General features: G+C 61.3%; 1 protein-coding gene across 6 annotated transcripts in view; it reads right to left on the bottom strand.

Moving 5' to 3' along the window:
* Nucleotides 1–23,420, bottom strand: part of CRTC1 (CREB regulated transcription coactivator 1) — a 31,443-nt gene that overhangs the window by 4,456 nt on the left and 3,567 nt on the right. For 2 of the 6 annotated variants that reach the window (XM_054174970.1, XM_054174972.1), the window contains exons 2-12: nt 13,707–13,823; nt 12,379–12,426; nt 9,222–9,359; nt 8,250–8,311; nt 7,703–7,797; nt 7,184–7,269; nt 6,755–6,798; nt 6,262–6,482; nt 4,212–4,342; nt 3,534–3,788; nt 2,109–2,210 (exon numbers count right to left, since the gene is read on the bottom strand). In XM_054174970.1, the coding sequence (XP_054030945.1) occupies nt 2,109–2,210; nt 3,534–3,788; nt 4,212–4,342; nt 6,262–6,482; nt 6,755–6,798; nt 7,184–7,269; nt 7,703–7,797; nt 8,250–8,311; nt 9,222–9,359; nt 12,379–12,426; nt 13,707–13,823 (1,299 nt within the window). The remainder of the gene's footprint in view (nt 1–2,108; nt 2,211–3,533; nt 3,789–4,211; nt 4,343–6,261; nt 6,483–6,754; nt 6,799–7,183; nt 7,270–7,702; nt 7,798–8,249; nt 8,312–9,221; nt 9,360–12,378; nt 12,427–13,706; nt 13,824–23,420) is intronic. The other 4 variants (XM_054174973.1, XM_054174975.1, XM_054174971.1 and 1 more) reach the window with 2 other exon arrangements.

Genomic DNA, 23,420 nt, shown 5'->3' with positions numbered 1-23,420 from the left:
GTCAACAGTACATCTTCCTGGGTTAATGATGTGGTGACTGCAAGAGAACAAAGGGGAGGGGGACCCAACAGCCAGACCCAAACCAGACCCAAACCACAACCCCCTGCCTTCAATCATTGGGATCCCAATACATACCAGGGGTCCAGCACAGCCACTACCAGCAGCAGAGCTCTAGCTAAAGGGAAGTGTGGCAGGGGCAGAGCAGAGGAGCAGAGTGGTGAGAGGCCACTGCCCATGGAAGCCATGCAGCCAGAGCTGGCAGCTGTGAGCAGAGCTCTCCAAGCCATGTGGGGACAGGAGGACCTCCATGTGACACAGACAGACAGAGACACATCTGAGACATGAGAGCAGAGATTGGGAGATGTGGAAAGGTGAAAAACCTTCTGCTGAATGGACTCTAGGTGATACAAAACCCCAAAGCAGCCCCAGGCTGCTGCTGCTGGAGCTCAGCTCACACTGATCCCCTGCACCTCCAGCCCATGGGACCCCCCCCAGCCACACCTACCTCATTCTGCTCTTGGCAGCCAGTGCCAGGCTCCTCCCCAGAGGAGAAGTGGCACCAAGCTGCCTCTCCTGCTGGATCCTGCTCCCCACAATCACAACCAGCCCAAATTTTCCTTCCAAACCCTTGTGAGGTTTTTCCCCTCCCCTGGTTGCTGCTCTCCAGGCTTCTGCAGCCTCAGGAGGTTCACCAGCCCTGAGAGCTTGCTGGCCACAGCAGGCTTTGGGCTGCTAGCTGGAGGCAGGGAGCTGCCTGCTTCTGAGCTCTGCATTTTGAAGAGGGCAATGCTGGAGCAGAATGACCAAACCTGCTGCCCCTGCCCCAGAGTGCTGCTGCCCCTGCCCCAGAGTGCTGCTGCCCCTGCCCCAGAGTGCTGCTGCCCCTGCCCCAGAGTGCTGCTGCCCCACCTGGAGACAGCAGAACTAAAGGCAGTCTGCAGGACAAGAGAAGCCCAAGAGGGACAGAACCCAAAGAGAGAAGGATGAGCTGCACTGGGAGTGGTGGCTGCAGCCCAGGCCTTGGGACTGAGCAGTGGAGAACACCACAGGAGCTATGCAGAGGGCAAGGGGGGAAGGAAACCAAGTTAAAATCAGAAGTGGATGAGCTCTGGGCCTGAGCATCTGCAGCAGCCCTGCAGGACAGCCTGGCCTGGGGGCAGCCTGCTCCTTGTCTTGGAGCCACAGAGCACAGCAGAAGTGGCAGAGCAGGCAGAAGAGAGTCAAGCAACAACCAAAGAAGGGTTGAGGAAGTGCAGACAGCCCTGACTGTGGCTGAGCCTGCCAGGGACCTGCCTCCAAGGGCAAGGGGAGAGGCAGCTTCTGCTTTGGAACCAAGAAGGGGCAGCTCTGGTCTGACAGCCTCACAGCAGCAAATGATGAGGCAGGAAAAGGAGCTCCAGGCTCTGCTGTGATGCTCTGGAAGAATTCCCTGCACCCTGCTCCCACAGGTGGGAGTCAGCAGAAGGGCAGCCCCAGGGAGCTGCTGGAGCAGGCACACACAGGGACTCCCTCACACCAGGGGAACCCCAAAGGCTCTGCTCTGTCCTGCTGCTGCCACACACAGATTCCCCTTCCCAGGGCTGCACAAAGCCCAGGCTGGGACCTGCACACAGGAGCTGTGGCTCCACAAAAGGAGGGCAGAGTGCTCCCTGCCCCAGCACCTGCCAGCCACAGCTTCCAGGGCACTTCTGCAGTGCCTGCTCCCTGCTGAGGAGCTCCAACGTCCTGCTGGGAAGGCATCTGCCCACAGAAGGGATCTTTGGTGCCACCAGTGTCCCCCTGCTGCAGGAACCTCTTGGCTTTCCCTCTCTCCTCCCTGCCCTCCCAGCCCTCTCTGCCAGCCCCTGGATGATTGCTAACTGATGGGGCTGTGCCTGGAGGTGCTGCCCAAGCTCTCCCCCAGAGCAATCCCTGAGTTTTCAGCAGTGTTTGAAGAGCAGCTTGGCTCAACCAGAGGGAGCTCAGCAGCTGCTGGAAAGCTGTGGAGCTGAATGAGGCTGCAGGGGATGAGCATGAGGCAGAGAGAGAGACAGCTGGGGGGCAGTGATGGAGACTCAGCCAGAGACACACACGAGGGGGAAGGGCTGTGGAAGCAGAGAGTCCCTTACTTGAGGGGAGCTGCCAGGAGAGAAGCCTTGATTGGAGACAGGAGAGGTGGGAGACTGGTTGGCTGGGGAGCCAGCACTACTGCGGTACTGCTGCAGGGAGGCCTACAGAACAACACAGAGTTAGAGACAGGCACTGGGGGCTGCAGAGTGCCCCACAGCTGGGGGTGCAGCTGGGGGCACACAGCCTCTGCAGCTCTGCACAGCACAGGGATCTCAGCAGGCAGCTCTGCAGCTCAGGGCTTCTGGACACCAAGCCCTGGGAACCTCCACAGAGCTGTGGCTTAACCCTCCCTGCTCTGCACTGCCTCAGCCTCTGCAAGCAGCTCCCCAGGTGCAAAGGGTTTCAGTACTGCTGTAAGAGGCTGCCCAGCCTTGACCAACCAGCTCTGAACTGCAGCTGACTGAGGAGAGGATGGCAGCTGCCTTCAGAGAGAAGCACAGCAGCCTGCAAGTTAAAGTCATAAAGAAGTTTAGGATGAGGAAAGCAACACAGAAAGCAAGGAATGAAAATCAGATCACCCCCAGCCAGGGATCAGAGTCAAAGCACTGGGACACCCCTGGGCCAGGCTGGTGCCCTCCCCACTGCTGGATTTGTCCTTCCCTCTTCCCCTCCCAGCCCTGGGAGGGAAGTGGCACCTCCCAAGGAGCTCTTCTCAGCACAAACTGTTCACTGCTGCACCCACAAACGAAATCCCTGGGCACGTGCCAGAGCAGCAGAGAAGAGCTTCTGCCCAGTGGCACCAGCTGCTGCCACTGCAGGAGGACACAGCAGCCCAGCAGGGCTGAGGGAGCAGAGAATGGGCTGTGAAATCCTCCCCCAGCTGCTCTGGAGCCCTGCTCCTGCTCTGCAGTCTGGATTTCCAGGTGCAGAGACACAAGCCTGGGTGGCAGAGCCTGTCACAGCAGGGAGAGACTGCTCAGAGCTCACCAGTGGGCATGGGAACACTGCTGGGCACCTGGGAGCAGCCACAGAGACCTCTGCTGAATCCAATGATGCACAAAGGGCTCTGAAGTGAGACAAACCCCTGGGGCTCTCCCCAGCCTTTGGAGGAGGCAGCTTGGCAGCTTCCCTCCCGCAGGTGCCAGGCTGCAGCACACCACTGCTTCCACCTCGCCTCTGCCGGCCTGAGAAGGCAGCAGTGGGGCAGGAGAGAAATGCTGAGGGACTGAAGCTGCTCTGACCAAAGGGGGGTGGCAGGGGACACCCCCTCAGGAAGCCATGGGGCACCCCCAGCAGGCACCAAACCCTCCTCTTCCTCCAGAGGAAACCATTCAAAGGTGGATCCAACCCAAACCCTCCCAAGCCCCCCGAAGCAGCCTTCGAGAGTCTCACTGCCCAGGAGCGTGCCAAGGGCTGCCCAGCTGCCCCCTGGCCACCCCTGCAGCCCAGGGGCCGCCCAGGCAGGGCCAGGGCCAGGGCCTTACCGAGTTGATGTCGATGCCCAGGGGCGGCTGGCTCTGGCTGCCCGGCGGCGACTGCGGCATGGAGGAGGGCACCGTGACGGAGAGGGGAGGCAGCTGAGGGCCTCGCTGCAGGCCAGAGCTCTGCAGCAGAGGAGTGTTCTGAGGCAGGGTGCTGGCCACCTGGGGCTGCTGCTGCTGCTGCTGGGAAGTTGTCTGGGTAAAAAAGGGGTAGGGAGGAAGCTGCTGCTCCAGGGACAAAGCATCCATGGCCACGGCCTGCAACAGAGAGCCAGAGTCAGCCAGGCTGCCTGCAGCGCTGCCAGCTGCACCCCAGGGAACCACAGCAAGCCAGCCAAGCTCAGCTGGCACCCCACAAAGCCTCACCTAGAGCAGCCTGCAGGCTGCTGCTGAACCTTTAGGTGAGGCTTTGTTAAGTGCCAGCTGAGCTCGGCTGGCTTAGCATCACCTCCAGGTGTGAGGCTGCCGACCCAGAGTCACAACTGGGAAAGCTGCTCTCAGCTCTGGGACAACGCCAGGAGAGAGACAAAAAAGCGTCCCCAGGGGGAGGTTTTACCCCAGGTGTGGGGAACAAACCTCTCCCTCCTGCAGGCTCTGAGCTAACAAAGGGCTCCAAGGAGAGCTGAAGCTGCAGCCTCCCCGTGCCCTGCGGCTGAAGGCCTCTCCTCCTGCGGCTCCTACCTGAGTGATCGGTGACAGAGGGGACAGCGTAGGAGACATCTGCTGCGCCTGCGGCCGCCTGGAGTCGGCGCTCAGGGCCAGGGCGCTGCCGGCGGGGGCGCGGTGCTGGGAGGCTGCCGGCGGCGTCATTCCTGCCGGGGAGGAAGGGAGCAGCAGCTGCGGTGGGCACAGAGCAGGGCCCCGGCGAGCCTGGGGCCGAGCTCGCCGCCCAGGCAAGGCCAGAGGGGGTCAAGAGGGGACAGCCGCTGCGCGCAGAGGGAACAGGACCCAGGCGCCCGGCTGCAAGGCTGCAAGTCGCTGCCCCAGCAGCACGGAATGGCTTGGGAGGGACCTCCAAGACCATCCAGCTCCAACCCCCTGCCACGGGTCCCACCAGCCCACATCCAGCCTGCCTTTCAACACCCCCAGGCTTGGAGCCTCCACAGCTTCTCTGGGCAGCCTGTTCCAGGGCCTCAGCACCCTCCTGGGGAAGAGTTTCCTCCTCCTGTCTCATCTCAGTCCAGCTTCTTCCAGCCTGGAGCCATCACTCCCTGCCCTGCCACTGCAGGGCTTTGTGCAGAGTCCCTCCCCAGCTCTCCTGGAGCCCACTTCAAATCCTAGCAGGCTGCTCAAAGGTCTCCCTGGAGCCTTCTCTTCTCCAGGCTGGACAGCCCCAGCTCTCCCAGGTGGCCTCCCAGCAGAGGGGCTGCAGCCCTGGGATCCTCTCCATGCCCTCCTCTGAACCTGCTCTAAAACTGCTGCCAGTCTGCAGAGCATCAGGATGAGAGGAAGATCCCTGTGGTTCATCCTGGACCAAAGCCAGGCAGGGCTGCCCAGGTCCATGCACTCGAGGCTGACTCGACACTGACTCGAGGCTGGAACAGGCAGAGCAGCTTCAGAGGTGACCCAGTGCAGAGGTCCAGCCCCCAGAGGCTGCCAGGCTGCATGCACTGCCCCAGGAGAGGCTCTGCTGCAGTTGGGAGGGCTCAGCCTGAGGGGGAGGAGAGCAGCTCAAGTAACAGAGCTGGTCTGAGGGCACTCAGGGTGCTAGAAAAGCAAACTCCTGTGTGATGGAAAATGCAGCAGAAAAACTGGTTCCACAGGAAGGGCTCCAGGCTGAAAGGCCTAGCAGGGAGCAGGCAGGAAACATCCTTCACACCCTGAGGAGCTGCCAGGGGCAGACAGGTCCAGGAGTGGCATCTTGGTCACATCCAACACAAAACCCTGGAAGTCTTTAAACCTCCTCTGCTTTCTGCCTCACCCTAGAGGAACCAAGACACCCTGAAAGTGATTTCAGGACAACCCAAGCAGTGAGCTGTTCCTCCAGAGCTGCCAGAAAGGAGGCATTCAGGAGAGCCTGTGAGCTCCTAGGCACTTGGCCAACGTTCAAGGCTTGCAGGCAGGCTGCCAGGGAGCCAGGAAGCCCAGGCTGCCAGGGAGCCAGCAGGCAAACTGGCTCAGAGCAGGCAGCTCCTGGGCACTGCCTGCTGCCCCTGTGCCCATGACAGACCTCAGGGAGCTCCAGTGCACACCTGAGCAGCCCCAGCCTGCTGGCAGCTGGTTGTGACCTGGCAGCAGTTTGTGTCCCTAGCTTCTCCTGGGGCTGCTGAGGGCACAGAAGTTCAAAAGCCTTCAGGTTGCTCTGCAAGGGAGGGTTGGAAGGATCAGGAGAGCACCAAACACTGCCTGTGCCAAGGGTGAAACCACAGGATGGCCTCCAGAGGCAGGCAGGCAAACCAGCAAGGAGAGCAGCTCTGGAATCTCTTCTGCCTCTGACAGAGCAGGAGGTGTGTGCAGAGCAGCCACAGCCTCACCTGGGGAGGCTGCTGCTCGCTTTGCTAAGTCTGCAGAGCACAATGCAGCAGCTCAGCAGGGCCTAACTCCATGCAAGCTGGTACACAGCAGCCTCACAGAGCCCTGCTGGAGGCAGAGGATCACTTAGGCTGGAGAAGGCCTTTGAGATCAGCAAGTCCACCACCAGCCCCACATCAGCCCCAGGAGCAGCACTCAGCACCCAACCTCCACACCCCAAGAGGGGACAAGCGTCAAGCCCCCGGGGCTGGCATCTTACCCTGATTGGCAGTGCTGATGCCCAAGTGAGTCAGGTTGGCAGCAAGATTCCCAGTGCTGTTGGAGCTACTCAGGGCTGGGAATGTGGATTCCTCAGGGTCCAGGGGCGTTGGGAGGGGGGAAGGGAAGTGGATGTTTGTCAGGTCCGGCAGGGAGCCGCCCGTGTTGTGCGTGGCAGGGATCAGGGCTGTAGTGTTCTCCTGGTCAGCTGAAGGGAAGATGCTGGGCAGGGGAGAGAGGAGAAGGAAAGGCAGATTGAACTGCAGCTCCTCAGGGCAGCTCTGCAGCAAGGGAAGGTGCCACAGGCAGAAATCTTTCTCCTCTGAGACACCAGAGAGCCAGCAGCCAGCAGGGCACTCAGAGAGGGCCTGGCTGGCCTGGGCTCTCCTGCAGCGTTAGGACATCCCAGAGCTCTTCAGGAACTCAAAAGCAAGAGGACATTGACCACCCAGCAGAGCTCAATGCTCTGCAAGAAACAACTGCCCCAAACTTACTTGATGCCTGGAACTTCACAGGATTTAGGTCTGGATGACCCAGTCTGCAACAGAAAGAAGAGATGTGTAAAGGCAAAGATCCTGCTGGAAAGAGAGCTCAGGATGGGCTGAAACTGGCAGCCTCTGCTCAGCTGAATCCCTTCCTGCACAGCAGCTGCCCTGCACCACAGCTCCTGAAGCCCTTGCAGGATATTTGGCAGCTCTGCTGCTTTATTGTCCCAAAAAGGCTCCAAATGAAAGAGTTCCTCCTGAGAGGATCAAACATGGCCACAGGCAGCTACAAATCAAAGGTCTCTGATCTCATCTCAGGTGATTTGGTGCCCAGCACAACTTTTAACCTCTACCCTCTGCCAGCAGCCTGCTTTGGCTGACAGCTTTCAGAGCCTGAGTTTGCCTAAGCATCAAATCTGTGCAGTGTGAGATCCTCACCTTCTTAGTGTCCCATCCTTGCTTAGAGAGGGCTTTGTCTGCCTCAGAGGTGGGCTCCTCCATCCCAGGGACAGTCAGTAACAGAACTACAACAGACAACAAAAGGAATTCAGTCAGAAATGCTCAGGTTTGGTGCTGTCCCTGCTGACTGCAGCTGAGCTCTGAAGTCCCTCCAGCCCAGTGCTCTCCACGGCTCTCTGCAGGCACAGGAGGAGCTGCAGGACGCTGCTCACGCAGCTGGGTGCTGCACCTTCCCCATCTCCGGGCTCAGGCAGGGCTCAGGCAGGGCTCAGGCAGGGCTCAGGGCGCCGCAGGCAGCTTCCAGAGCCGTGCAGCCGCGCCGGGGCCAGCAGAGGGCACCGCGATCGCCGCCGCGGGGCTGAGCCGCTCCGGGAGCCTCGGCAGGGGCCGCCCGCAGGCAGGGCTCCAGGGCCGCGTCCCGGCCGAACTCCTGCAGCCTCCCCCGAAGGGCCCTGCTCGGAACGGCACCGAGACTGCTGCTGGGTCTCCTCTCTTTACCTCTCTTCTGCTGCATGTCCTGTGAGCCTCCTGTAAAGGATTCTGGCTGGGCTGGGGCCATGGTGCTCTGGTGCAAGGCAGAGTCAGAATTTGTCCTGAAAGGAAGGCAGAAACCAAAGGAAATTTCTATTGCAAACTGCTCTCCAGAATGGTTAACCTGAGAGAAAGTTAACTGCTCCAGAAACCTGAGCAGCCTGCACGGAGCCCCAAACCCACCCCTGGCACAGAGAGGGCACAGGGCAGGCACAGAGAGGGCACAGGGCAGGCACAGCCAGGCTGCAGAACCAGTGAGCTGCAGTCTGCAGAGCCATTGTCTCAGTGCTGGGGGGCAGGGGGGCAGGACAAACTGGCTGCTGCCACTAGAACAGGACTGGCTCTGCCCTGTGAGAGTTGGGCTGACCAAGCAGTGCCATTGCCAGCTTGGAAGCTGCTTCTCCATCCTGTGGTCAGAGCAGTCCTTGCAAAGCAAGCAGCCCTGACTGGCGGAGAGGGCACTCAGGATGGAGGTGGGCAAGCAGCCCCTGAGTGCCAGCAGTGTGCCACTCACCTTCTCCAGCTGGTGTCTGATGGAGGTGACAGATACACAGTGCCATAGGGACAGCTGTCCACGTGAGGCCTCAGTTAAGGGGCAGAACATCTCCTGCTCACTGAAGGAGGAGGCTGTTGGAGATCTTTTCCTAAGGAATAACTCAGCTGACCCAGGAGCTGAGCTCCCAGGAGAGAGGCAAAGGTCTGCCCATGGGCACCACACCACTTCAACAGGACTCTCCAAGTCTTTGTCTGGGCTGCTCTCAGCTGGGCAGGGCAACCTCCTCCTCCCTTTCTGAGCATCCAGCTCCACCCTGAGGAGCTGTCACCTCTGCACTCACACCTCCCCTTCAGCCCCCTCAAGCCACTCTGATCACAGCACATCCCAAGGCAGTCAGGAGTTAATCAGCTAATTCCTCGTCACCAGCAGCACTTGGCAAGGGCTGAGCTGATGAATCAACTTGTAATGAACACAGAGCTGCAACAGATCCTCCTGCTGTGGGTTTACCAAGCTCTGGAGGCAAACTTTCACCGAGGCTGTTTGCCTTTTCTGCCCAAGGATCTCAGCCCCTCCCAGCTCCTGGGCATCACCAGCTGAGGGGGGAGCTGCTTGCTCTGCAGAGCAGCAGCCACCCAGGGACCGGAGCCCAGCTCAGGGGGAGCAGGGCCCATGGGGTGACTGAGAGGAAATGGCAGGGGAGGGTTCGGTTGGGTATTAGGAGAAATTTCTTCGCTGCAGGAGCGGTCAGGGACCGGCCCAGGCCGCCCAGGGAGGCGGTGCAGTCCCCAGCCCCGGGGGTGTGCGGGAAGCCTGCGGCCACGGCCCCCGGGGCCACGGCGGCGCCGGGCCGCTGGGGACCGGGGGATGCTGGAGGCCCTCCCAACCCAAGCCACGCCCTGAGTGCCCGAGGGGAGGGGCAGCGAGGAGGGGGCCGCGGTGCCGGTGCCAGCGCAGCACGGTGCCGGTGCCAGCGCAGCACCCAAAGGATATCTGCCTGCCGTGCTTGTCCACGGAGAGCGGGCGGCGGTGCGGCGAGCCCAGGCGGTTCCGCTCCCGGTACACTCTGTCCACCAGCCCGTGGTGCCGAGTGGTCCGGCTCGTGTCCAGCCCCGAGGACTGAAAGGGAGTCTGAGAGACACAGCAGAGTCAGGAGCGGGGGGAGGGAGCAGTCTGCCCAGAGCCCGCTCGGGCTGCGCCAGGCCGCCGAGGGAGGAGACCCAAACCGCAGGAGGCCGAGCGGAGGCAGCTCCGCCGCTGCTCTGCCTCTCCCCCCTGGCTGTGCAGAGCGACTCCCAAGGCTCTCCAAGGAGAAGCAGAGACAGCCCATGCCAGCCCTGCCCTCAGGAGCCAGCCCTGCTCTCCAACCTTTGCATCTCCACCCCACCACCCCTGGGGGAGCGGGGAGCCTGCCTGGGCACCCCTCGGTGCAGCATGCAGCATGCATCCAGAGGAACATGCTGGCACCTACAAGGGCAGGAGATGCAGGAAGGAGATGCACAGGGAGCCTAACACCCACCCAGACCACACCACCTTCCCTCAGAGCTGCCTGCCAGCAGGGCTCTTCGAAGGGGACACAGAGAACTGACAGGAACACAGCAGAGCAGTTCCCCTCCTTAGCCCAGCAGTGCCAGGCCCCCTGCTCCTGAGGGGCTCTGCCCTTCCTTTTGCTCCTGCAGCAGACCCAGGTGGGCTGATTCCACCTCCCCTCCACCATCAGCAGCAGCCTGGGCTATTTATTGCTTGTCAGGAAGGGAGTTCAGAGAAGGAGGATGGCAGGGGAAGGAGAGCAAATGAATTCCCAGGCTGAGCTGCTGAACTCCTGCGCTTCCCAGAGCCCTTCCCCTGCATACCTGCGGGGGGGGAGAGGAAGTGCTGAACGGTGGAGCCCTGCTCATGCTTCCTCAGCAATGGATGGGTCTCTGGGGGGGAGAGCAGCTCCCCAGCCCTGCTCTCCTTGCCAATGTGAACAGCTTTGCCGAGTCCCTCAACACCATCTGTTTGGAAAGCCGCAGCCTCCTCCTGCGCTCAGGTGCTGCACGTGGCAAAGGCTCCGGCCTGGCTGCCAAGCCACGAAGCCATCTGGCTCCAGCAGGAAGCTCTGAGCTGCAGCCTCTGCTGTGCAAGTGTCCAGCTTGGGCCTGCTTGAAATTCTTGTTCCTGAGAAGTTCTGCATGTATTTGGGGAGGGTTTGTTTGCAGCAGCTCCTTGAAGAGGCTTTCTGCTGGTCCCAACTCCTTTCCCTTCAGCAGGCAGCAGCCTCCTCTCCCTCCAAGCACAGATCTTTGTTAGTGTTACTGGATGCAAAGTGGCTCTGCTGTTTATTTTCCTGCTTCAGGGCCAACACTTTGTGTGCAGCAGAATAGTGCTTAAGTCAACATGGGACTAGCAGGAGAGCCCAGTGCCTCCCAGCTCCCTGCTGGTCTGCTCCTGGTCCTTCACAACCAGGCTCAGAAGCCTCTCCTCACCCTGAAGTCATCTGAATGCAACTGAGAGATGTTGGCTCAGCCTCTGAGCCCTGCCCAGCAGCTTGAGCTCTACCTAACTGGCACCACACAGAGCTGGGGACCTTCAGCCTTGCAAAACAGCAACACAAGGTCTCAAAACTCTTCCTTCTCCTCTTGTTGCATCAATTCTGCCCCAAAAGGCAGCAAAATTGGCAGCTCCAGGCATGCTTGGAAGGTCAACAGGAAAAGCAATTTCCTATGCCAGTGGTCTCTCAACCACAGGGCTGCTAAAAGAGGAGAGGTGGCTCTGAGGCACACAGGGCAGGAGGGAGCCAATAAATTTGAGCATACAGAGAAAAAGCAGAACACAAAAATAGTTCAGTTGAAGTTTTCTCCTTTTTTTGGCACAACTTCCAGAGTGAAAAAAAACCACAGCAAAGATCTAAACTGAGCACAGCAGCAGCAGAGAGCATGGCCCAGGCCTGCCACAGGGCTGCAGTTCACAGGCAGCAGAGCTTGGGCAGTGCTGTTCCCTGGCTTTCCAGGAACAGAGATCCCAGGTGGATCCCTGGCTGCCTTGCTTGGGGAAATGCAGATCCTTGGGCAGCTCTGGCTCCTCTCAGCAGCCGCCCCAGGGAGCTTGCCCCGGGCTGCAGGCAATGTGCCCTCGGTGGGAGGTGGCAATGCAGTGAGGGCTGTGGGAGGGGGCCGAGCATCCTTCGCCTGGGGAGTGAACAACTGCAGCCCTTGGGCTTCCTTGACAGGCATCCAAGGGTCTGAGCTCAGAACCCAAGCTCCACAAACCATCATCAAACCCCAAAGCTGAATGCAGCCAGGACGGGAAGGGCTCGGTGCTGCGGGGCAGCAGCGGCCCTGAAACCTTCAGCAAGGCATCACCAGAGAGAAACAGGGGTGAGGATGAGGGGGGAGGAGAGGAGTGGTACCCCTGGGTGCCTCCTGCTGCCAAGCAGCACGTGGGAGCCATTCTGCCCTGCCCCACGGAGCTCCACATGCAGGCTGGGTGCACATGCTGAGGCCAGTGCCTGCCTCCATCGTCCCCCCCGGCCCAGCCCACGGCAGAGCCGAGCCGAGCCGAGCCTGCGGGGATGGTGCTGCCCGGGACAGGGCCGTGCTGCCCTGCCCCCCTGCCCGGGGCCGTGCTGCTCGGGACGGCTCTGCCCCGGGGCCGTGCTGCTCGGGACGGCTCTGCCCCGGGGCCGTGCTGCTCGGGACGGCTCTGCCCCGGGACGGCCCTGCCCCGGGACAGCTCTGCCCTGGGATAGCTCTGCCCCGGGACGGCCCTGCCCCGGGGCCGTGCTGCTCAGGACGGCCCTGCCCCGGGGCTGTGCTGCTCGGGACAGCTCTGCCCCGGGATGGCTCTGCCCCGGGGCCGTGCTGCTCGGGACGGCTCTGCCCCGGGACGGCTCTGCCCCGGGGCCGTGCTGCTCGGGACGGCTCTGCCCCGGGGCCGTGCTGCTCGGGACGGCCCCGCTCGGGACGGCTCTGCCCTGGGACGGCCCTGCTCGGGACGGCCCCGCTCGGGACGGCTCTGCCCCGGGCGCAGGGACCAAGCCCTGGCGTGTGGCACAGCAGAGCCCTGTGGAGCCGGGCGGGCAGCGCAGGCCTGGCACAGCGGCAGTGTGCTCCATACGTATTGAGCCGGGCACCACAATACATATGGCACAGCCCGAGGGCTGCATTACCAGGGACACAGGAACTGCTCCAAGGGCTTCTGCCAGAGCTCCGCTGTGCTGCAAAGGCAAAGAACCGAGAGTCTGAGACGCCAAGGCTCTCAGCAGGGACAGGCTCCACCTCAGCACTCAGCCACCCTGCTTCAGCTGCAAGTCATGGAACCACGGAGCGCCTCGGGTGGGAAGGGACCTTCACAGCTCAGCCGGTGCAGCCTGGCTCCTCACGGCCCCAGACAGGGACCTGCAATGGTTCCACATCTCCCTCTGCTCCGGGCAGCCTGGGCCAGGCTCTCACCGCCCTGTGGCAAACATTCCTCCTTTCTCTCCACTCTCAGCCTCCCTCTTTCAGTCTCAAACCATCCCTCCCTGTCCTGCCACAACAGGCCCTGCTCAAGACTGTCCCCAGGCACCAGAAGGTCCCCCCAGCCCTACCACCCAACCTGGAAAGCACTCATCCCTGACTCACCACCCTCCTGCTGAAGCACTTCTGCCTCAGCTCCACTCCAACCCTGCTCTGCCTCAGCTCCAAACCCTTCCCCCTGGCCTGGCTCCCTCAGCAAAGTCTCTCTGCAGCCTTCCTGCAGGATCACCTCAGGCACTGCCAGGCAGCTCTGAGGTGCCCCTGGAGCCTTCTCCTCTGCAGGCTGCACAGCCCCAGCTCCCTCAGCCTGTGCTCAGGGCAGAGCTGCTCCAGCCCTTGGCTCACCTCTGTGGGTTTCAGGCTATGGGATGGTTATGGGATGGCAGAGCCCTCATCAGAAAAGCACAGAGTGCCAAGGTTTCTCCTCAGCACATCCTGGAGAGGTGAACTGTCCCTGTGGCCCTGCTGCAGCTGCACTCATGCAGAGCTGTGCAGCACCTGGGGCACCCTCAGCCAAGCAGCAGCATCCATGCCCTCACCCTGCCCACTCTGCACTCTCTGCCCCAACCATGCCCACTGGCAGCAGGCCCTGACCGTATCTGCCCCACAGATGCTGCACACCACCGTGGGCCCCCTGCCCCCACACCCACCTGCCCCTGCTCCCCACAGCCCCTCGTGCTCTCTGCCTGCTGCCCTGAGCCTGCACACATCTCCTGCTAAGTCTGGTCCTGAGCAAAGCAAAGCCTTCACCACCAGCCCTCACTGCCCCAAACAGCAGACAGAAGCATCACAACCAGGGCAGGAGATCCAAGCTCCAGCACCACAAGAGCAGCCCCCACAGGCCTGCTCCAAAAGGGAGATGTGAGGCTGTGGTGCTCCACTCTGAGCCAGCAGCTGGCTGGTGGCCTCCTGGGAGGGAAAGCCAACAGGCAGCACAGCACTCAGCAGCAGGAGGCAGGCAAGGCCCTGTGCAGCTCACCTGGAAGGGGAGATCCATGGCACTGCTCCCGATCTGGTTGACGTTCGGCAGGGAGCCGCCATAGTACTGGCCACGACTCTGCCCCAGCTGCAGGTACTGAGTCTTCTGCAGCTGCAACTGGAAGGGAAGGAGAGGGGAGGTGTGAGGGCAGCTCCTGAACACCTCAGCTCTTTCACCTGGCTCAGCTCAACACCCCCCTGTTAGCACCAAGAACGGTGGAACAGCATGAACCCAGCGCCAGCCCTCCCCACAGGCCCTCACACAAGGCCCAGGGTGGCTGTTTGCCAGCTGTGCAGTGCTGTGCAGTGCTGTGCAGAGCTGTGCAGTGCTGTGCAGAGCTGTGCAGTGCTGTGCAGAGCTGTGCAGTGCTGTGCAGTGCTGTGCAGTGCTGTGCAGTGCTGTGCAGAGCTGTGCAGTGCTGTGCAGTGCTGTGCAGTGCTGTGCAGAGCTGTGCAGTGCTGTGCAGAGCTGTGCAGAGCTGTGCAGAGCTGTGCAGAGCTGTGCAGAGCTGTGCAGTGCAGTGCAGAGCTGTGCAGTGCTGTGCAGTGCTGTGCAGTGCTGTGCAGAGCTGTGCAGAGCTGTGCAGTGCTGTGCAGTGCTGTGCAGTGCTGTGCAGTGCTGTGCAGTGGCCACAGGTGATGGGAGGGAAGGTCAAGCCCATAGGCAGTGACCAGATCCTGTTTCCAGCCCCGAGGCACATGGCTCTTAGCTCAGCTGCTATTCTGAAGCCAGCCTGGCCAGGACCCCAGGGTGCCTCTGGAGCAGCTGTCCATGTGTGTAAGAAGCCCTGGAGGACATTGTTGCACGGAACACCCAGCCCCTCAGCCACCAGGAGATGGTGCAGCAAGCTGCAGCCTTCCACACTTGCATGCCTTCTGCTTCCCTGCAGCAAGGGAAGCCCTGGAGGAGGAGCAGGGACACAAAGGCACCCAGAGCACAGGCAGCACCACAGAGCCAGGCACAGGCACACAGGAGCACGAGGGGGCAGCTGCAGAGCCTGTGAGCAGCAGGTCTCCCCCCAGGGCTCTGAGGGACACCTTCCTGGTGTGCCACAGCTGGGCAGGGCAGGAAGCTGCTTCTCTTCTCTTCTCCTCAGGCAGCAGCTTACTTCCACAGCCACCTCCTCAGAGCCCAGCCCGGAGAGCCAGCAGCTCCCCAGCAGCTCCCCCAGGGGCAGGAGTTTTGATGAACCCCTTGCTCCAGCACCAGTACTGAACAGACCCTCTCCTTCCACCCTGCCACTGAGCCACCCAGGCACCACCAGGCTGCCAGCCAGGCCTCATCCCACAGCACCTGCAGCCCTCTGGACACAACCATCCTGCCCCCAGCTTCCAAGAGCTCCAGAAACTGCCCCAAGAGGAGCAGAGGAAGGAGCCTGCAGAAGCTTGCTGGGTGCCACCTGGCTGCTCCTGCAGTGCAAGAACCTTCCCAGCTTGGCAGCAAAGCACTGGTTGGAGCCTCCATGCTCAGCTCTCAGCCTGGCTGCAGGGCTGCTCCTATGCTGCTGCCTTGTGGACAGCAACAAACCTGCTCCAGCTTCATTCACAGAAGTGCCCTCCAGCTCCCTTGCCACAGCTGCAGAGTCACAGCCCCCCAGAGGCACAGCCCCAGGACCCTCCTGCCCCTGCCCCTGCCCCTGCTGTAAACCAAGGCTTGCCTGGGAGTGCAGCCAGGCCTGGCAGGAGCTGCTCCAACAGGGGCTGCCTTCTGAAGAACCTGCTAGGAGGTGAGCAGGGAGGTGTGGGGGGAGCTGCTTGGTGTCACTTGGATGTTTTGGCCTTCCCCAACAGGTCCCTGCCCCAGAGCAGCCTGCAGCAGGGGGCTCATGACCAGCTGCCTTTCACTGCCCTTGGAGGTGGGAACGAGGACACAGCAGAGATCTGAGGCTGCTCAGTGCCTGTGCTCCATCACTAACTTCAGCAGCACCACCTCCCAGGAACACTCCTGGAGACCTGTGCCAGAAAGTGAGCAAACTGCTTGCTTGTTCTGCTATCATCTCACATCCATCATCCACCCCCAGAGCGGCCTGGGGGCTGGGGCTGCTCCTCTCAGCCTCCTGCCTTGCAGCACTGAGTGGCCCCCAGACTCTGGAGCTTTATTGGAGACCATCAACAACTGCCACTTGCAATCTGTGCAGATCAAGCCTGAGCAGAGCAGGCCAGGCCTGCCCCCAGCCCCAGCTCCTCAGCTGAGCAGCAGCAGTTTAACCCCTGTGCTGTCAGCCCTGCTGCCAGGGAACCACAGGGCTGGGAAGGGACCTCTGCAGCTCACCCAGTCCCACCCCCAGCCAGGGCAGGCTGCTCACAGCCCCAGACAGCCTGGGCTGGGCTGGCTCCAGCCATGGGGCAGCTCCAGCCTCTGGGCAGCCTGGGCCAGGCTCTCCCCACCCCCAGTGGCAAACACCTCTCCCTTCTCTCCACTCTGAACCTCCCTCTCTGAGCAGAAGGACAGAGAGCAAATGAGAGCCTGGAATGAAGTCAGCCAAGAGCCAGAGCTGCTCCTCAGCTGCTGCTTTTCAAGGTCCTTTCTGCCAGGGAAGAAGCTGATCCTGCAAGGGTGGAGTGTCCTCTGAGAAACCCCCTCTGGGCATCTGATGGCTGCAGGAAGGGAGATCTCCTGATAGCTGCTCTCTAGCTGCCCACAGTTCCCACCCCAGGCCTTCCTCCCCCCTTCAGCTTCTCCCCTCTGAGCCTTGAGCACCTTGGGCTCAGTAAGCAGCAAAACAAGTGGAGATTAACACCAGAAATGTGTTGGTAAAGCTTAACTGGGAATCAGATTCTGTTTAAAGGATTAACTCCAAGTTTTAGAGGCAGCATAAGAGGTAAATCCTGGGGTTCAAAGCAGCTCAAACTCTCCCACTTGGATAGCTCTGAAATTCCTCAGGAAGGCTTCCTGCTGGAGCAGGCAGAGCCAGGACTGGCCAGAGGGAAGCACAGGCTGGGGGAAGAGGTCACTGCTGGGTCCCCAGGAATGAACTCCCAGCCCAGCTCTCAGCAGCTTTGTCTCAATGCAAGGCCCTGGGGTGGCTGTTTTGGGCACCCCTGCAGAGGAGCCAGAGCCAGGCAGTGGAGCCCAGGTGCCCTTGATCCCCAGGAGCTGAGTGCTCAGCTTGCACAGGGAGGGCAGTGCGAAGCTCTGCAGGTCAGGTGTGCAAGAGAGCAGGCAGCAGGTCTCCCACACTGCTCCTCCAACCCCAAGTCACACAAACCCTCAGGACAAGGCAGCTCCTCAGGGGAATCCCAGGGGAAGTGTTTCCTCCCAAGGGAGAGCTCTTCCCAGCCCCAATCCTGATGTTGCCAAGGAAAGCAAACAGCCTGAGCAGGCAGAGCAGGGAGCAGCCCTGCAGTGATTCACAGCTCTGCAGCCACAGCTGCTGGTCCCAAGCCACCCAGCTCCCACCAAGCACTCCAGTGCAAGCTGCTCTGAGCACCACCACAGCCTGGCTGCTCCCTCCCCCTTGCTCTGCCCCCTGCCCCCATTTCTGCCACTCCCCAGGAGCAAAGTCCCTGCTTGCTGAACCCCCTGCAGCTCAGCTCCCTCGGCAGGGCTGGCAGCAGCAGTGCCAGAGGGCTGCAGGAGCTGATTTCCTGCAGGCTCAGGTACTGCTCCAAGAGCAGCAGTGCATCCAAAGGCACAGCTGTTCCTCCCAGGAAGGCTGCTAGAGGAAATGAAGGCTGAAGTTGAGAGGAAAGGTCTAATCCACAGTGATAGCAGCTGCTCTGTGGGCCCCTTGGGACTTGCAAATAGTCCAGCAGCAGCTTTGGAGCAGAATGGTTTGCAGTGGGTTCCTTTGTAATGAACTTGAGAGAGTTTGTTGTCACAGAAGTGAAGAGTTTAACACTGGAGAGCCAGGGCTGAGCGTGGACAAGAGGAGCAGGAGCTTCCCTTGATGCCTCTGCCAATGCTACTTGGCCTCCCCATGCTGGCAGCAGCCCAGGGCAGCGACCCTGCAGAGCCCAGAGCTGCCCAGCCCAGCCCAGGCTCTGCTGCAAAGCTACTGACAGCTGCCACCCAAAGCCCCTGAGCTGTGAGCCAGCTCTGAGCCCCTGCTCCAGGAACTGCTCCACCACTGCTGCCTGCCACCTGGGGCACTGCCGACCTCCATCACCACCCAACCCTGCAGGGCAACCCTGGGAACAGGCCAAGAAGAAAGGAACATCATTTCTGCCTCTTTCTCTTCCCCCCTCAGGGGGACCCTGCCAGGGGGGCTGGGGGGGACCCTGCCAGGGGGGCTGGGGGGGACCCTGCCAGCACTCAGCAGCCCCAGAGCACAGCTTTGTTTCTGCCACACTGAAACACTTCAGCCCAAAGCTTCCCTCCCTGCAGAGCTGCAAACTGGAGCCAGCAGTGCAGAGCTGTGACACTGCCCAGCACCCTGCTGGAGGGGTGAGAGGCCTCCCAGGGCTCTGCAGCAGCCACATCTCCCCTCAGAGCTGAAGCTGGCAGGGAAACCGGAGGGGAGGCTGTCAGGGAGCACAGCCCCGGGGGCTCTGCTGCAGCCTGAGCATCCCAGCTCACACCAGCTCAGAACTGGGGTCTCACAGAGGGAAGGGGAAGCAGAACCCCCCCCAGATGCCATGGAAAAGCAAACCTGGGGTCAGGAGGAGGGGTTTCCATCCTCAGGGGAAGGGCAAGCGCTGGGCACCGGGGCAGAGGAGCTCCAGGGGCCCTGCCGGCAGCACGCCGGCCGCAGTCCCACCGCTCACCGGCGCAGCCCTGAGCTCTGCAGGCCATGCACCACGGAGCAGCTGCCTCAAAGCCTCCACCAAGTGCAGCCCCGGAGGATTCTGTGCTTGGAGAAGCAGAACTTCCTCCAGCACCTCACCTCTCAGCTGCCAGCACCACGGGAGCCCTCCGAGGAGGCTGCTCCTGCTGCCCGGGTCTGGGCGCTCCGAGGCCATCTCGGCTCCGCAGCCAGCACGGCCAGGGAGCAAGGATCTGCCAGGGCACAGCCCACAGCCTGGGGCAGGCTGCCCCTCAGCACAGACCCCTGCTGGCCGCCCAGCCGATGCCTGCAGCCCCAGGGCACAGCCCACAGCCTGGGGCAGGCTGCCCCTCAGCACAGACCCCTGCTGGCCGCCCAGCCGATGCCTGCAGCCCCAGGGCACAGCCACAGCCTGGGGCAGGCTGCCCCTCAGCACAGACCCCTGCTGGCCGCCCAGCCGATGCCTGCAGCCACGAGCAGAGCAGGGAGGAAAAGCAAAGCCCCAAGCCCAGCCCACAGAGGGAGAGCAAAGTGCCACCGGCCCAGAGCAGCTCAAACTCCTGCCAGCTGGTGCCTGGCAGCCTGCTCTGGCAGCAGCACTCAGCCCAGGCAGGGCTCACTGCTGGGGGCTGAGCAGGGCATCGATCAGGAAGCTTCAGCAGCAGTCAGCTGCCTCCCAGCCGCCGCTGCACTCTCAGCACTCCGAGAGAGCCAATTATTACTCATGAGTTCATGATGTTTTCTTCACCTTCCTGTTGAAGAGATTATTTAAGACCTCAAATCACTTAACTGGATTGTTTTGTCCTGTTATGAGTCATCTACAAATTCCAAGGCACCATTAGATTCTCCTTCAGGAGCTGCAACCAACTCCCCAGCTTGCCTCAGCTATAAAACCACGAGGAAGCAGGGACATAAAAACTGCAGCCAGGCTCAGCCCCCACCCCCAGGTGTCCTCTAGAATTCATGTGAAAGTGAAAAGAGCTCACCCCAAACCCCTGCTACACCCCAAACCACAGAGCCTTTGTCTTGTGCAGCCCAAGAGAGCAAACCACAGTGCTTAGCTCTGAGAGGGAAAGAGGGAGGGGGAGGAACTGAACTGCTCCACAAACCAAACTCATCTGAACTGTTTGATGTGCTCAGGGAGACCTCAGAGCAGCCTGCAAGGTCTGAAGGGGGCTGCAGGAGAGCTGGGGAGGGACTTTGTACAAAGGCCTGCAGTGACAGGGCAAGGGGTGATGGCTCCAGACTGAAGCAGCTGGATTGGGGCATGAGGAAAACTCTTTGCCAGGAGGGTGCTGAGGCCCTGAACAGGATACCTAGAGGGGCTGGGGAGGCTCCGAGCCTGGGAGTGTTCAAAGCCAGGTTGGATGTGGCCTGGAGCAACCTCCTCGAGCAGAGGCTTACAACTGGATGATCTTGAAGAGCCCTTGCAAGCCAGCCTGCTCTGTGACTCCAGGATCCTGTGCTGTGGGGCTGGGGGCAGAGAGTGGCCAAGGACACACCTGGGGGATTTGCATGAAGAACCAGAATGAGGAACAACCTCCAAGGCACAGCCTGCCACTGGCTGTTTGAAAACACTCTGCTATTTCTGGGGAACAAAGGTTTACTGTTGAAACCTCAGCAGTCACAACTGAGCAGCAAGTGAAAACAGGATACAGCACAAGCAGAGCCTTAAAATAGGGACAATTCCTCAGCGCTGCTCCAGCGCCGGGCAGGGCGCCAAGGGAGCTGCAGCACCAACCGAAGCCCTCCCAAACCCAGCAGCTCTGTGCCCTGGCAGCCCTGCAAGGCACAGAGCCACAGCAGGGCTCACTGGAAGGGACCTCAAGGATCATCTGCTCCAACTCCCCACCGTGGCTGGGACACCTCTCAACCAGACTCAGCTGCTCAGGGCCTCACCCAGCCTGGCCTCGAACCCCCCCAGGCAGGAGGCAGCCACAGCCTCCCTGGGCAGCCTGTGCCAGGCTCTCACCACTCTGGCACTGACAAACCTCTTCCTCAGCTCCACTCTAACCCTGCTCTGCCTCAGCTCCAAACCCTTCCCCCATGGCCTGGCTCTGGACCCCCTCAGCAAAGTCTCTCTGCAGCCTTCCTGCAGGATCCCTTCAGGCCCTGGCAGCAGCTCTGAGGTGCCCCTGGAGCCTTCTCTGCAGGCTGCACTGCCCCAGCTCCCTCAGCCTGTGCTCAGGGCAGAGCTGCTCCAGCCCTGGCAGCATCTTTGTGGCCTCCTCTGGCCTCACTCCAGCAGCTCTGTGTCCTGCTGGGGACCCCAGAGCTGGAGGCAGTTCTGCCCCCTTCTTGTCTTGCAAGGGTTGCCAAAGCAGGAAGGTGGCACCGTGCTGACCACTCAGTCCTGGGGCTGGCTGCTGCGAGCAGGGGGAGGCCTTTGCCTGCCTGCTGCAGCCAACCCGCGCAGGAGGCTCGCAGCACTCGCAGCTGCCGATGCACTTGGGCAGAAAGCCCTCCCTCAGAGCAGGCCAGGCTCTGCCTGCTGGTGACAACAGTGCAGAGAGCAACAGGGAGTGGATGTCCAGGCTGGAAAACCACCAGGACAGCCACGGCAGCGACCCTTCCTGCCCCACCTGCAGCCCCCCACGGCAGCGCCTGGGCGAAGGCAGCGTGCAGGCAGAGCTGCCCTCATTAAGCAGGCCAAAAATAGCTTTTCTGTTCCATTTCTTATTTTTAGCCAAAGAATGAAAATTTGGTTATGTAACCCTAGGAGTTTGGGAGAGCAGGAGGCAAGCAGGGCCTGCCTGCACTCCTCTGGGGCTGCCAGCCACCAGCACAGCTCCGGCAGGCACGGAGCGGCTGCCGGGGCTCTCGCGCCCCGCGGAAGCCTCCTCACGGCGCCCCTCGGGGTGACCCAGGGTCGTGGTGACCTCTGCAGCCTGTTCTTCCCTCTAACAATTCCTCCCACTGCAGCTCAGGCCCTCCTCTGACAGCTCCAGCAGCTCTGAGGATGGCAATTCCCTGGGTGTTAAAAATATCTGCCAGGAGAGCCCAGATTCTTCGAAGGCAGAGGGCCGGTGCCACGCAAGCGCCGCGGAGCGCAGGAGGGAAATCTAATTACAACCAGGAGGTCAACAAGGGCTCTGCAGCTGCCTGGTGGCAACCTGGGCAGCACTGAAGATGCTCTTCCTGCTGGGGAGAAATGCCAGAGGAGGTGAGGGGGAGCGAGGGCTCCTGGGAGGGCGACTGCAGGAGGAAGGGTTCCTGTCCACTGTGCGTGCAGGGGGACCGAGGGGGAGCTCAGCTCACCCTGAGCAGCAGCTGCTAAGACTCTGCAAGGGAAGGACAAGCTGGGGAGGCAGCACAGGAACAGTCACTGTCTTCCCCCTGGCCACTGAGCTTGTTTTTAACAGCCTTAATCCAGCTTATGGATCTTGAAACACTTAAGGACTCCAGAGCTAGAGAAATCTTCCCCCCTGCTTCACGTGGCTGCAGGCTGCGGCTGCCCCAGCAGGGCTGAGCAGGCACCACGGAGAGCCAGGCAGGTCACAACTGCCTGAGCTGCTTCCTGAGCTGCCTGCAAACGCAGCTGTTCTGGAAAGCCAACCCAAATCCCCTCCCCTGGAAGCCTCCAGCCACCCAAGGCAAACACCAACACAACTTGTAAGGGTTGGGTACCAGAGTCGGTGGGGAACGCATCTCCCGGGGCTGCATCTGCCACTCACACAGCTCACTGCCAGGGAGTGATCAGCAGCCACTCTGACAACCACGAGGAGATCCTCCCAGTCAGCAAGAAAAGTGTCAGACCAAGCAGGCAGGAAAGTAAAATAGAGACTGAGCAAATCTGCCTGCGAGGAACAGCCCTGAGCCAGGGCTCCGAGGTGCTGCAGAGCTCTGCCGGCAGCCAGGGCAGCTCCTTGCACCTCCCCTGCTTCACCACTCCAGAGCCACTCTCCCGGGTGTTGGGCTGCCCAGGGCTGCCCCAGGACAGGGGCAAGAAGCCTCAGGTCCCAAGGGATAATTTGCAATGAACACCACTCAGCTGCAGCCTGAGACAGCACCACTGAGCCCGGGCAGAATCAGCCCTGCCTGACACAGGCCCTTCTGCAGGGCTCCCTCGGCTTGGTGGGCACCACTGGGGACCCTGGCAGGGACCTCCCCCTGGCTCTCACTCCCACAGCCCTGACCCTGCTCAGCAAGCCCTCAAGCACAGCAAAGCAGCACTGCAGCTGCTGCATGCACCCAGCCAGGCCGCTGGCTGCTCACAGGTCTGGCTCCTGCCTCATGCTGGGGGTGCTGGCTGGGGGTCAGCCAGGGAGCAGCCAGGCTCTGCTCACCTGGCCCAGGCCACCAGCAGCCTGGCCTGGATCAGCAGGAGCAGAGAGGTGATGTCAACCTGGCTCAGCACTGGTGAGGCCACACCTGGGGGACTGGGATCAGACCCCCTCTGGGGCTGCTCTCCTCATCAGACAGATGTTCCAGGCCCCTCATCATCCTCACTGCAGTGTGCTGGACTCTCTCCAGCGGTTCCCCATGTCTCCTGAACCGGGGAGCACAGAACTGGCCTCAGCACTCCAGCTGTGGTCTCACCAGGGCAGCACAGAGGGAGAGAACCTCCTGCTGGCCACACTCTTCCTGATGCACCCCAGCAGACCATTGGCCTCCTTGGCCAGGAGGGCACATTGCTGTCCCATGGCTAATTTACTGTGCACCAGGCCTCCAAGGTCCTTCTCCACAAAGCTGCTCTCCAGCCTGTGTCCAAGAGCTGCAGTGAGCAGCTGCAGTGCCTGGTAACGATGGAACAATAACAAACAGAATCCTGCTCCTTACAGGCAGCCCACAGCACAGCCTGCCCAGGCTCAGCAGCACACCCAGCACGCTGCCAGCTGAGCCAGGGGGGTCTCCAGCCTGGCATCAAGGAGGTCTGCAGCCTGGCACAGCAGCGGTGGCTCTGTGCTTACCTTGGACAGCTCAGGAGGTGTTGCACAAGGCCGGGGGCTCTCCGTGCCCCTGGGGCTTCAGCTGCCACCATCCCTCCAGAGCACTGTGGGCACCACAGC

This window comes from Dryobates pubescens, chromosome 31, assembly GCF_014839835.1.
Source record: "Dryobates pubescens isolate bDryPub1 chromosome 31, bDryPub1.pri, whole genome shotgun sequence".
In the NCBI taxonomy this organism is placed as follows: Eukaryota; Metazoa; Chordata; class Aves; order Piciformes; family Picidae; genus Dryobates; species Dryobates pubescens.
This window is presented reverse-complemented; position numbering and strand designations above follow the sequence as displayed.